Source organism: Muntiacus reevesi, chromosome 3 (assembly GCF_963930625.1).
Source record: "Muntiacus reevesi chromosome 3, mMunRee1.1, whole genome shotgun sequence".
Lineage (NCBI taxonomy): Eukaryota > Metazoa > Chordata > Mammalia > Artiodactyla > Cervidae > Muntiacus > Muntiacus reevesi.
The window spans coordinates 18,300,238-18,314,002 of record NC_089251.1 but is presented as its reverse complement, the minus strand read 5'-3'; the positions used below and the strand labels follow the sequence as shown (position 1 = coordinate 18,314,002).

At 41.4% G+C, this 13,765-nt stretch overlaps 1 protein-coding gene across 4 annotated transcripts in view; it reads left to right on the top strand.

The window, feature by feature from the left end:
* Positions 1-644: 644 nt before the first annotated feature.
* YWHAQ (tyrosine 3-monooxygenase/tryptophan 5-monooxygenase activation protein theta) overlaps positions 645-13,765 on the top strand; it is a 31,539-nt gene continuing 18,418 nt past the window's right edge. For 3 of the 4 annotated variants that reach the window (XM_065928575.1, XM_065928578.1, XM_065928577.1), the window contains exons 1-2: positions 645-784; positions 1,304-1,643. In XM_065928575.1, the coding sequence (XP_065784647.1) occupies positions 1,350-1,643 (294 nt within the window). In that variant the 5' untranslated portion in view covers positions 645-784; positions 1,304-1,349. Of the gene's footprint in view, positions 785-1,270; positions 1,644-13,765 lie in introns of all 4 variants that reach the window. The other variant, XM_065928576.1, reaches the window with a different exon arrangement.

Here is a 13,765-nt window from a genome sequence, read left to right as displayed (position 1 = left end):
GTATCGTGTAAAACCCAAGCTTATGCCACTTTCTCCAGGAACTAATTCCTCTTTAATGGGGATGGGATTATTTCTAATTCACGGTCCCCATCGCAACGTCATTAAAGGCTGGGTTCACTGTCTTGAGCTCCAAACCTTTGTCACGAGTAGGAAGGTGGAGGAAAGACAGGAGCTTGGGTAACAAAACAGCCGATGGTGTCACCCTCCCAGGCCCGACCTCACCCGGGCCGACGAGAGCCGCAGCTGCATGGGGAGCCCACAAGATGCAGTGAACCGTCTGCAACGCCGCTGCAGCAGGAGAATCCGGCCACCGCAGGAGAGGTCGTGCGAGCCTCCCGGCTCCGGTGCCGCGCCCACGAGTGCCGGGGGTGGCGGGGAGGATGAGGGGCGTTGGTAACAGCATTGCCATGGTAACAGTGACGTCCTTTTACCCTGGATCTAATTGGAGGAAACCCCGTGGCCGAAGCCGCAGCCTGCCGGCCAACCGAACTTGCCCAAGCCGACCCACCCTCCTAGCCTCCCCTTCCCCCTTCCCGCCCCGCCCCCTTCTCCCCACCCCCGTTTCCGCGCGCTCAGTCCTCATTGGCCAGAGGCGGGGAGGGAGGCGGAACTCTCGAGGATATCTCAGCGCGCCATTGGCGGGGCTGGGCGGCCGCGAGGGGCCGGGCCGCTCGGCGGCCCCGCCTCTCGGCTCCGAGGTAGGCTGAGACGGGAGGGTCCTCGGCTAAAGCCAGAAGAGGGATCCAAGTGGTGGGACTCGCGCCGCGGTCGCGGAGACTTGAAGGTGAGCGCCGGGGTCGCCCCGGGGTGCGGGGCCGGGGGCGGGGGGTGGGAAATCCCTCCTCGGGGGTCCGGTCGGGCCAGTGAGTCCGGCGGGAGGCCTTCCCCGGGGTGGGGGGGCGGGGGGAGAGACCGGCCGGCCTCGACGCCCGCTCTCCTCAGGGACAGGCTCCGGCGGGAAGGTGCGGGCCAACGGCCGCTTCCATCTTGGGCCCCGTGCGGGCGCGGGAGCGGCCCTTCCTCGTCACCCCCGCCTCACCTCACCTCAGCTTCTCACGCCGCGCCGCCCGGCTCGGCGGGCCCCACCCCCCACCCGCAAGCCCTCCCGGGCGTCCCGCGGTGGGGGGGAGCGTGGGCGGGGGGAGGGAAATTCAACTGGGCCGCGCGCGCTGGGATGGACAAAAGGGGCGGCCGGGCGGCGGGGCGCATTGTCTGACGGCGCCGCCCCCGCCCTCCTGCCGCCCCCCCGCCCCCCGGCGCCCGCCCTCAGGCCTCCTCGCCGCGTCCCCCCTCCCCCCGCCAGCCCCCCGGGTCCGCGCTCCACCTCGCTGTCCGCTCCCCCGGCCCCCATGGAGAAGACGGAGCTGATCCAGAAGGCCAAGCTGGCCGAGCAGGCCGAGCGCTACGACGACATGGCCACCTGCATGAAGGCCGTGACGGAGCAGGGTGCCGAGCTGTCCAACGAGGAGCGCAACCTGCTCTCGGTGGCCTACAAGAACGTGGTCGGGGGCCGCCGGTCCGCCTGGAGGGTTATCTCCAGCATCGAGCAGAAGACCGACACCTCGGACAAGAAGTTGCAGCTGATCAAGGACTACCGGGAGAAAGTGGAGTCCGAGCTGAGGTCCATCTGCACCACGGTCCTGGTGAGTCCCGTGGACCTTACCTTCTCCGGGTGTAGGGAGAAGTTGGGCGCACGGGGGACGGCGGCGGAGGGGGCCCCCCCCCCCGCCCCGCTTTGTGTAAGCCCCTCCCTCGGGACGTTCATGGCAACGGAATGGGGGCCGGGGTTTGCCTGATGGTCTGCCGCTGTGTTTGAGTTGGTTAGCTTTGGCCTCTTTCATGTGTCACTTCAGTTCTTGAGATCAAGAAGCTTTTTTCCCTCCCCCACACCTCTCTCCTCAGTGGTAAGTAGATCTTTCCTAGATAGTGGGTTGGTGCATTTCAGTTTTTGAGATAAAGACGCTTTCCCCCGCCCCCAGCAGTGGTAAGTAGATCTTTTCCTAGATAGTGGGTTGGTGCATTTCAGTTCTTGAGATCAGGAAGCTTTTTGGTTTTTCCCCCCCTCCCCAGTGGTAAGTAGATCTTTCTTAGATAGTGGATTATTGCTCCACACCAGATAACTTTGAAACGTGCGAGTAGGTTGGTACCAGACTGAAACTCGTTCCTCAGCTTACAGAGGCGATCTGGGAACCCTTCTTCACATGTATTTAATCAATTCATAGGCTCAGGCTTCCGTTGAAAGAAAGTGCGGTACCTTTTGGATAGTGACAGTATAAGTCGGTTCTCCTCCCAAACCTAGGAAGGCAAATTTACTTCGAAAACATGAATAGATTGTTTGTTTTTCAAGTAGAGTAGCTGTTGAGCTTTTTCCTCCTTAAAAACGGGGAAGGGGGAGAATTTGGTAAATGTGGTAAAGGCACAGCTAAATAAAAAGAATGAAGTATCCTGGCTAATTTCAGTGCGGGATAACGTTCCCTTGCTGCTACATAGCTACACTTAAACCCTGAGGTGTTGAAATGAATTCCTATTTGGCATAGAGCAAGCAGGGAAAGCTGTCCAGGTTTTGAACTGCCCGGTCTTAGCAAGGGTGGGTTTTGGGTGGAGTAGGGTGACTGCTATGATTCACGCTTATTACTGAGAACATTTTTAGCTTTGTCATTGTATGATCTTTTGATTAGTAAGGTAAAGTTTTCAAATTTCAGTACCACTATTGTATCCGGAATGTTCTTAAGGATCTGCTAATAAAATACGAAATATCTGATGTCCTTACTTGTTTTCAGTGCCATTTTTACAAGAGGACTGCTTATTTTTGATGTGTGTGTTAACACGTGTTTTAGGTGGGCTTTGAAAGACACATCTTGTAGATTGGTGATTTTTCAAGAGGGACTAGAGGGGAAAATGCCTCTTGCTCTCCCAACCTTTTTTTCCCTTGCTCCATCAGATTCGTGGGGCAGGATTTTTTTTCTTTCACCTCCTTTTCCAGTACAAATAATAGGCAATCTGAACAAAATCAGGCTGATGAAAATAGCTGGTAAAGGGGGAAAGGAAGCAATGCAGAGAGTGTGTACAGAGTGGAGAAAACCATACTGAGATTTTTTGCTTTAAGAAAGTCATATATTCATCTCTGTTTTCTACTCCCTGCCTAGCTTAGAGGCTCGTAGGACTTTTAAACTGAATTGCTTGTATTAAAAAAAAGTTGTCAACTTATAAAAGTGATTGTAGACTTCAGTTGCATGTGGTAGCAGTTGTTGGCAACATCCATTGTGTCATCAAGGAAGACTGTAAGAACTCCCACTGTTAACAAGAAGCTTTTCTGTACAGGTGTTACTTTGGGGCACTCTCATAGCATATTTCAGTCTCTTGTTCTGTGCTGTTACTTCTTTGCAGTTTGTTATTTACCCTGCAGCAATTCAGAATGACCACAGAATTTTTCCTGTTCTATAGCAAGTTAACTGGGAATACTTGTTTTATTTTCCGGCTCCTATAAATTTTAGTTTTTATGATGGCTTAAGTGGAGGCGAGTTTGCTTAGTTGATAAGTGACTTGAAAGAAACCAAGAAGATCGTTTCAGTAGGACAGATCCCCTGAAATTAGGACAGGTAAGTGAAATAGAAAAGTTCAGATGCCAGGGTATAAATAAAACATTTTTATTAGTAAAATGGCTTAAGAAACCAGTTGTGACTTAATGGCCAACTTACAAAACAATCCCGAGAAAGCCCATCTTCAAGTTGTCTGTGTTGGAGAGCTTAGCATGTTCAAGGCTCTGTGCTAAGCAGCAGGGGAAGAACAAAGCTGAGAACTGGAGATTTTGTCCTCCAGTAATTTATAAAAAGGAGTGCATGTGAAAGTACTCAAATATAAATATGTAATTCCCAGAAGACAGTTTTGAACAAAATGCTCTGTTGTTTGAAGGAAGCAGAAACCTCAGGAAAGGTTTTACAAGGAGTGACTTGGAATGAGCATCGAAGGAGGAGGATGGGAGTGGGGGGTGTCGATATTTCAGGCAGAACAGGCAGAAGGAATATACAGGATTGGCCTTATTCATGGAAAAGGGTTTGTGTGAAGAGCAGGATATGTGTAGAGCTATTGTAGTAGAAAAGCCTATAAGAGGGTAGGAACTATGTAAGAGAATGTCAGAGGGAATTTTTCTTATTTGATTGACAGTGGGAAGATTTTTCAATGATGTGTAGGTGGCAGCATCTAGAATTCACAGTTTGGGTGCTAATTACCAGTTTGTAATCTGAACTGATAAGAAGGATTGGTTAGTGAACAAGTCTGATGATTGGTAAATTAGTGATTTAATAAGGAATCTATCAAAATAATGGGGAAAGAAAAATGAAACCTAAAATTGTTGAACATGAGTGCTAAGATTAGGTTTTCTCTTTTTGCTCCCCTCTGGTAAACAGGAAGAGGAATTTGTGGAGGAAGCAGATGACACTGACGTTTATAGGACGCTAGTAGTTAAAGAGTAACATAGAAGATAGGCAGGATTTTGGTCATAAGTAGAGATTCTTGGCCTTTTCTTTCTGTTTGATAGAGTAAGTTTTGGGTGGAATTATTTGGACTATTAACTCAAAATGAACATGGTGGGCAACTCAACCTTTTTGATAATCACTGGATTGAGAGAGGATATTGAATTGTGGAGGCAGTAAAAAATGTTGAAATGCAAGTAATCTAAAGAGAAAACGAGATAACGGGACCCAAATGGTCAAGGCCAAGTTCTTTGTAGAATCTAAGAGAAGTTAGAGAGGAAGCTGTCACCAAGTTATCTGTCTTTGTCATTTGTGAAACCAGAGAGTTGGGCTAAAATTTCTGTCTCTTCCAATTCTGGTATTCTTGGACTATTAAAGTTATATGCTCCCAGTCATTCCACCTGTACTCTGACTTCCAACATTAAAATGAGTAGTTTTTCTATGGCTGATTCATATCAGTGTATGACAAAAGCCACTGAAATGTTGTGAAGTAATTAGCCTCCAACTAATAAAAAAAAAAATGAGTAGTTTTTGTAGTCCAGGTTGAAGAACATGTCATTAGTTGTTAAATGTTAAAAGCAACTTTATATAGCACAGGGAACTATATTCAATATTCTGTGACAAACCATAATGGGAAAGGACATAGAAAAAGAATGTACGTGTATATCTATAACTAAATCGCTTTGCTGTAAGCAGTAATTAACACAACATTTTAATTCAACTTTACTTCAATAAAAAAAAATATAGTCCAAAAAAAAAGAAAAATGTTGAAAAGCTGACGACTTCAGTGAAATGCCTTTAGGAAGAGGTGATGAAAAAGTCATTGGTGATCACATTAAGAAATGTTGGAAGTGGTAAAGTTTAAGTAAAAATGATTAATAAGTTGTATGACAGAAAGGCAATGGTTAAAAAATTGAGTAAGGTGTTCAGGAGTCATTAAGAACTTGGGTGTGAGGTAAGGGCAAATCGAAGAAACCCAAGGGATATACAGAGCCTTTCTGGGACTTGGGGAACAAACATCATGTACAAAGTCAATGACTTTGGAGGTAGAACAGGACACTAAGCGAATGCAGTATACAAGGTAACCTCTGTCTCAAACAACTCTGTTGATGGTCTTGTATTAGACTGATTTCAGTAGATTGCTTCAGTATAGTGTTTAAACAATTTCAGGAGTTAAGGTCTGTGTTCTTATTTTTTGAAGTAGGAATCATTTAAAATATATAGAAACCGAAAGTCTCTGTTGGTATGTAAATCCTGTTATCTTAATTCCGTAGTACATTTGAACTCAGTTGTGTTCTAAATGAATGTCTTACAGAAAATGTGTCTAGTGCCAGTTATTATTTTGAAGTAAGAAACCAGTATGATCTTGATAGTTAGTGAGTCTTAACATAAGCTTACTGACATGATTGAAAAATCATGGGCTCTAGAGTCAAGACTGTTTTAGGATCACTGCTCTGTAACCTTATAATTTGGTGATTCTAGGCAAGTTTCTTGCAGCCTCTGTTTCTTTATCTATGAATTGGTGAAGATGATGCTTGTCTTTATAGGCTTGTAGTTAAGATAATAGGTAATAGCTGACATTTACAGGGCTTTTACTATATGCCAGGCACTGCTTTAAGAACTTGATATACCCACTGTGTTAAGAAAACAGGGACATGAGGAAGTAACTTGGTTAATGTCACAAAACTGAGTTTGGAAGAGCAAGGAATCCAGATGGTGTGACTCCAGATGAAATTGTGTGAAACACATTTAGCTTCTAAATAACATAGTAACTGACTAAAAGATCAGTGTTTTGAGGAATTTGTACAGTTTGATAAGTGTAAATTAGGAGGGAGGAGGGTAGATCTGTCGTGGACAAAACTCACCTGATCTGTAATTTAGATGCCCTCTTCAATAAAATGCAATACTATTTTAAAACTTGACTTTTGCATTTTTTTGCCATTAAAATGTAAGCTCCTTGAAGCTAAGAGTTCTTTCTGAAGAGTGAAATGGAGTGGAATATTGTATATATGGACATATAAGGCTTGATCAGTGGTTCTCAGTCAGGTGAATTTACCCACCAGGGACATTTGGCAAGTTCTGGAGATAGTGTTTTTGTTGTCAAGACTCCGGTGGGAGTGAGGAGTTGCTACTACCTCCTGTGAATAGAAGCCTAAATGCTGCTGATCATCACTTAATGCATAGGAGAATCAGTCTCCTGCCACAGAGAATTACCCAACCCAAATGACAGTAATGCCAAGGTTGAGGAACTCTGAGTTAGGTCATAAATAAAGCAAGAAGTATTAAGTTGTATTGAATTGTATGACACCTGTCCTTTAGGTTCTTACTAATACATTGGCATCTTGTCAGAACCCTTTGTCTAAGATCTCAGTTATTTTTTATTTCTTTGTCACTCTGTATGCTGTTTAACTCTACAATTCACCTTTCTGGCAGTTATTCAGGGGACCCTGTATTTTCAAAGTTCCACCTTAGGGTTACCTCTAAGGCCTTGAGCTTTTTTTTTTTTTTTTAAAAGAAGGAAAAAGCCAACCTTGGCACAGAGAAAAAGGATCCAACTGAACTTATAGTGAAACCTATTTAGAAAGTGGCAGTTAAAATTGCTGAGTGGCAAGTATTTCCCTCCTTTTCCTAACTGCCATTAATAGTATAGCATATGTGGTTCTAGACGTAAACCCTGTAGTGTGTTTATTTGGATGTTGTGTAATTACACTAATGCCCTATTGAACATTTAGATTGTAAACAATTTTTCTTTGTTACAAACAACACTGAAAAGAACATCCTTGTTGCTTTATGCAAGACTTTACTTAGTTGGGAAATGAAATTTCCAGTTTTTTCCCAGATAGCCCTCGGAAAAGATTATGTGTGTTTATACTGTCATTAACTGTTGCTGAGAATGGCCATTTCCCCTCACCCTCTCCAGCACAGATAGTTGTTTGAGGTTAACAAAAATCTACTGAAAGGGTTGAAATTTTATCTCTTTGTTCACCTCCTAAGGATATAATGAGGACTACCTTTGTTCTCACAAAGGGCTAGTTGTCAGACTTTTTTTTTTTAAGTCTCGTATACGGTTTCACTTGCTATTGATAAACCTAGACCAACATATTAAAAAGCGGAGACACCACCTTGTCGACAAATGTCCATCTAGTCAAAGCTATGATTTTCCCAGTAGTCATGTATGAATGTGAGAGTTGGACCATAAAGAATTTCGAGGGCCAAAGAATTCATGCTCTTGAATTGTGGTGCTGGAGAAGACTCTTAAGAGTCTCTTGGACAACAAAGAAGATCAAACCTATTAATCGTAAAGAAATCAACCCTAAATATTCATTGTAAGGACTGATGCTGAAGGTCCAGTACTTTGGCCACTTGATGCGAAGAGCTGACTCTTTGGAAAAGACACTGATGCTGAGAAAGATTGAGGGCAGGAGGAGAAGGGGGGCAACAGAGGATGAGATGGTTGGATGGCATCACTGACTCAATGGACATGAGTTTGATCTAACTTAGGGAGATAGTGAAGGACAGGGAAGCCTGGCGTGCAACAGTTCACGGGGTCACAGAGTGGAACATCACTTAGCAACTGAACACCACCAGTTTCACTCATAAAATGATACCATGTCATGAGATTAGGTAATTCAAGGTGCTTGACAATTGGGAAATCTGCTTGATCATATTGATGTTTATTTCTTTATGATATTTATCAATACCAGTTTTTGTGTTTAGCACTAGTTCTTTCAGAGCAACAGCAGAAGGTATCTTTGTGCCATTGACTTTCTAGGTATCGAGGAGGGATGGTAGAGAAATATCATTTGAAAGATGTGAAACGAAGAAAAATTATAGTTCATCCATTTCTACTTAAATAATTTGACCAGATTATAAATGTTGTTTATATATTGAAGTATTTAAAGACACAATGATGGTATCTGCAACTTTCAAATAGGAGGAGGGGGTTAAGGTGAAACGTTGTGTGTGTGAATTAATATAGTAGCAGCTGGCTTTTATGAGAACTCATTATGCTCTCTCTTGTATATGTTTGAGATTTTCCATGGTTAAAAGGTTTTCTCCCCTAGAAATTTTCCACTCTTAAGTTTTTACACAAGAGAAAAAGCCCTGTACAAGAACGACCATAGTAGCTTTGTTCTAAGATCAGAAAACTGAAAACAGTCCAGTATTAGGACAATGAATTAACTGTGGTATATTCATAGAGTACTACTCAGCAATAAAAAGGAATGGACTACTGATACATACTGTAATATAGATGAGTTTCAAAAACATGCTAAGTGAAGAAGCACATAATGTCATTCTAGTTATGTGAAATTCTAGAACAAGCACAAGTAGCCTCTAGGTGAAAAGTCAGAAGAGTGGGAACTTCAGGGGATGGAGGAACTTTGATTGTAATGGTCTTTGTGCTGATACAGATTTGAGTTACACATGTACATGTGGAAACTTGGGAAGTATGTGCTTAATGTTTGTACTTTTCGTTGTATGTAAATTTTTACTTCAAAAGAAAATAAACATTGGTTAGTGACAGTCATGTACTGATATCTTCAGCTTACACAAAAGCTAACAGAATTGGATAGATACATGTATGATAAGGCAATTTGGCCAAAGGTTAATTGTAAGATAGGGTAGTGGGTCAGTAGGTGCTCACTGTTGCCATGTGCTAACGGTATAACACTCTACATTGCTGTGGTTGAATGCCTTTAATACTTACTGGGAAGAAACCCAAAACGGTGAAGCCCACGTCTTGTTGACCTCAAGATAGGAGAACTTATGGAAAGGTATTGCTGTCCACTTAGAAGAGTGGGCTGATAGACTCGGCACCATTGGCTTTTGCTTTTATTTGGTGGTAAGTGCTAATAAATAGATTAATGGAGGTAAAGAATGCAATGGAAGACTTACGTAATTTACTATACTCTGGGGCAGTGGTTCTCAAACTTCTTGGTCTTAAGACCCCTTTGCACAAACTTAAAAATACTGTGGAACAGCAAGAACAAAAAATTGTGGAACTTAAAGGCTTTTGTTTGTATAGATTATACCTGTAGATATTTACATTATTAAAATTTAAACTGAAGATTTTATAACCCATCTTATAATAATAATAAACATTAGAAATTAACGTTACTAGTTTTTTTTTTTTTCTTTCAGTTGTGGTAAAGTATACCTGATGTCGCTTCCCTTGTGCCTCAGACAGTAAAGAGTCTGCTTTCAATGCGGGAGACCTGGGTTCAGTCCCTGGGGTGGGAAGATCCCCTGGAGAAGGAAATGGCAACCCACTCCAGTACTCTTGCCTGGAAAATCCACGGATGGAGGAGCCTGGCAGGCTACAGTCCATGGGGTCACAAAGAGTTGGACACAATTGAGCGACTTCACTTATACCTGATGTCAGATTTACCATTTTAAGCATGCAGTTCTGTGGCATTATTACATTCGCTTTGTTGTACAGTCATCACCAGCTTTTCAGATCTTTTTCATCTTCTCCAGATGAAACTCTACCCATTAAACACTAACTCCGTATTCTCCCATCCCAGGAACCACCATTTTACTTTGTCTGAATTTGACAAAGATATGTCAGAAGTGTATTAGATATGTCATGTATTAGATATGGTATAGAAGTGTAATAATAACATTTTGTAAAAAGAAAATTGAGAATAGTGGCATTGTTTTATTTGTTGTATCACACCTTTTGTAGCTTGTGGAAAACTCCACTAGTGAGAGCATGACAGTAAAAAAGCAAATAGTATCTTAATATGTATTATGAAAGTGGTTTGTGCTTTTGCCCCACCCCACTCCAAAAGATGGGGGGAGGGATCGGAGTTCTCAGAAAAAGGCAGAGACATTACTTTTCTGACGAAGGTCCATCTAGTTAAAGCTGTGATTTTCCCAGTAGTGATGTATGGATGTTGGATCATAAAGACTGAACGCCGAAGAATTGATGCATTTGAGCTGTGGTGTTGGAGAAGACTTGAGAGTCTCTTGGATGGCAAGGAGATCAAACCAGTCAATCCTAAAGGAACTCAACCTTTAATATTCATTAGAAGGACTGATGCTGAAGCTAAAGCTCAAATACTTTGGCCACCTGATGCGAAGAACTGACTCATTGGAAAAGACCCTGATGCTGGGAAAGATTGAAGGCAGGAGGAGAAGGAGACAACAGAGGGTGAGATGGTTGGATGGCATCACTGACTGGATGGACATGAGTTTGAGCAAGCTCCCGGAGTTGGTGATGGACAGGGAGGACTGGTGTGCTACAGTCCATGGGGTTGCAAAGAGTCCAATGCAACTGAACAACAACAGAGGAGTTCTCAACACACTTTGAAAATTGCTGCTCTTGGATCATTTTGTGTGATTGAGTAGGTTTCTGAGTAGTTGTGATTATGTGGTGATAATGAAATTTGTAAAACCTTCCCCTCCTTTCTCATTGCCCAGTCTCTTTACCCCCCAAATTATTCTAGGAGTATAGATTTGGAGACCAGAAAAATCACAGACTTGATAATAAAGAAAAATTTATTTTAGGTATTGGGTAAGAAAGAATCCCTGGTTAATTCCTGAAAAACTTACTTAAGAACTAGTTTGTTGGAATGGTTTCTGCTTCCTTAACGTTAGAATGGTTAAGGAAGGTTAATTTGATTTCACTCTCCAGTACCCAGCCTAGAAGCTGAGTTGGCATGAATGAAATTTGTAGATAATGGCTTTTGGAACTGGTTGCATTTAGGTTTGAAAGTTAGACAGCTCTTGGAGACAGGAAGTCAGGTTAGCTGTTAGCCAGCGTTGGTTGAAGCATTTTAATGAAACTTGTCTTTTGCACAGATCTTGACTATCCATTTACATTCTTTCCATCCATAGGAACAGCACTTTGCATGATTTCTTTTGTCTACTGCACGTTTTGCTCCAGATGGATTTGGCATAGTGTGGTGCTAAATATATGTTGTAAAGTATCCTCAATTAGTTTACTGCCTTAAAGCTTTGAACATTCTCCTATATGTTTGCTGCAAGCTTTACTTAGAGAAACAGTGGTGTGGAGGGTGAGAACATGACAGTAATGACCCATGTAAATTTAATCTTAATGCTTGTTAAGCATTAAATGCTTAATACTTAATAATCTTAATGCTTTATTCTTAAAGGACAGTCTTAGATTTGTCTTTGTAAATGTCAGGATGATTGTGGGAAATAAATGGGAAAGCACGTGAAAATACTTTAAAACTGTAATGACATTGATTTTTAAATCAGACTTTATGTTGTTACTTATCTAGAATATTTAGTACTCCCATTTTCCTTCTTGTTTTGCTCATTCCGCCAGACATTATTTGAACACAGCTCAGAAAAGCTTTACTCTTTTAAAAACTACAGTATTAGATACCTGCAATTAAACATATATGTATTAGGTGTTCTGATATTTCAACCTGGTACTATATCCAAGTATTTGGCAATGTGTTTCTTTAGGCTTTCAATGCTCATGTTGTCCTCTCAGGGTTCTGATGGACTAGCAAGGAGGTTAGAAAGGTTATCGTAAGGGTTTATGCATTTTTGATCAGAAAATACTCTAGATTATTTGGGTACTGATTACAGAGACCAGGTCCAGGTATTTGATTCTTGATGAAAATTTTAATTTTTTTTTAAAAATTAAAGATTTTAATTAATTTTAGCTTTAAATGCATTTGAAAAAATTGCATAATATTTAAACATCCAGGGACTGGCATTGGAAATGGGAAATGGTGTATATTGAAGTGACTTTATGTTTCTGAACAAATTGAGATGGGAGTCTATATCAAACTACTGGTGGTCCCCTGGAAATTTTTATTTCCTCCTTACTTTTCTTATAGTCGCCAAGATATTTAGAGTAGAGGAAAAAACCTTGAGAACCAACTTATTAGAGAAAGGATGGCGAGAGTAACAACTTCAAAAGATTAGGGAAAGAGGTGGGGAGAATGCATTGGCCGAGCTCAATAACAAAAGTTGTTAATTTTGATGAAATATGACATATTTTTTTTCTTAGATTGCTTGTGCTTCTGTTACAATATATTTAGGAAACCATTATGGAATTCAGGGTTATAAAGATTTATATCTACGCTCTCATCTAAGAGTTTTATCATCTTAGTTCTTACATTCAATTTTTGGTCCATTTGAGTCTGTGCTCTTCTAGGAGGTAGAGCAGCCCCATTTTATCTTTTACTATATATTGGTATTGCTTGATAAACTTGGCATAAAGGGAGAGAAAAGAACACTTCCCTCTGTGTTCCAGGCACGTAGAATTACCTATGCTTCTCTCCTATATTGTGTAGTTTCTTAGCATTGCTCTTAACCCTCTCCTCTGTGTAAGGATGGGTTGTTATGTTGATATAATATTTCCTTTCCCATCGTCTAGTAATGAGACCCAATTCTGTATTGTCTGGAGTTTACAGTGTCCTGAGTTACTCTAGTGGCTTCCTCTTTAAATCAGATCATTATTGGTAAGCTGTAAGGGTATATAAGAACAGGGAGTTCATTTTTATTTTTTCTTTTGATTACTCTTAATAATTTTTCAAAATTATTTTTTTTTGTGTTGTACTCAGTAGTTCAGTTGAATATAATCAGTTACTAATGTAAGTTTAGTGGCCAGTGCAGATTAATTTTCTTATCATGGCCTCTTAAATTCCTGTTGACCCTGTTCTTCTCTTTATGCCCTGAAATAGATTTTGTAGACTAAAGGCTAGACCAGAGGGTTGTATATAATACAACTGCAGAGATAAATGCATTTGGTGCGGCTTAGCCATAGATGGAAAAGTTAATCTGCAAATAATTGTGTAATTTCTGTAATGTAGAAATGGCTTAATTCAGTTTTGGCATAGACTAACAAAAGACAAAGCTCATGTGAAAGTACACTGGTATCTTTGCTATTATCTATTCTTGGTAGTTTACCTAAGATCAAGCAAAACTTGATCCATCTACTAAGCTAGGAAGGCAATTTGACCTATTTTTAATTGCTTGAACATATTTTCTTTTAGGATGTCTGTCCAGTTGGATTACTTATGACCAAACTAAGATTTGACTTCCTGTTCTGTTCGTTTTGTTTTGTTTTCCTTTTAAGGAACACTCTTGTCTTCTCACTATCATTTGTCTTGTTTTACTTTGCAAATTGCAGGGGCTAACATAGTTTTTGGATGCTAACATAGTTTCTTAGTTCTCTAAGGGGAAGGAAGTATGGACATTGATATTTGCCTTGGTTCTTTTGGTAGCACCGATCTGTAAATGTTGGCAAATTGTGGCTGTGTATGTGTAGTTGTTTTTGATGCAGATCGGCAGATTTGGAAAGCAGTATT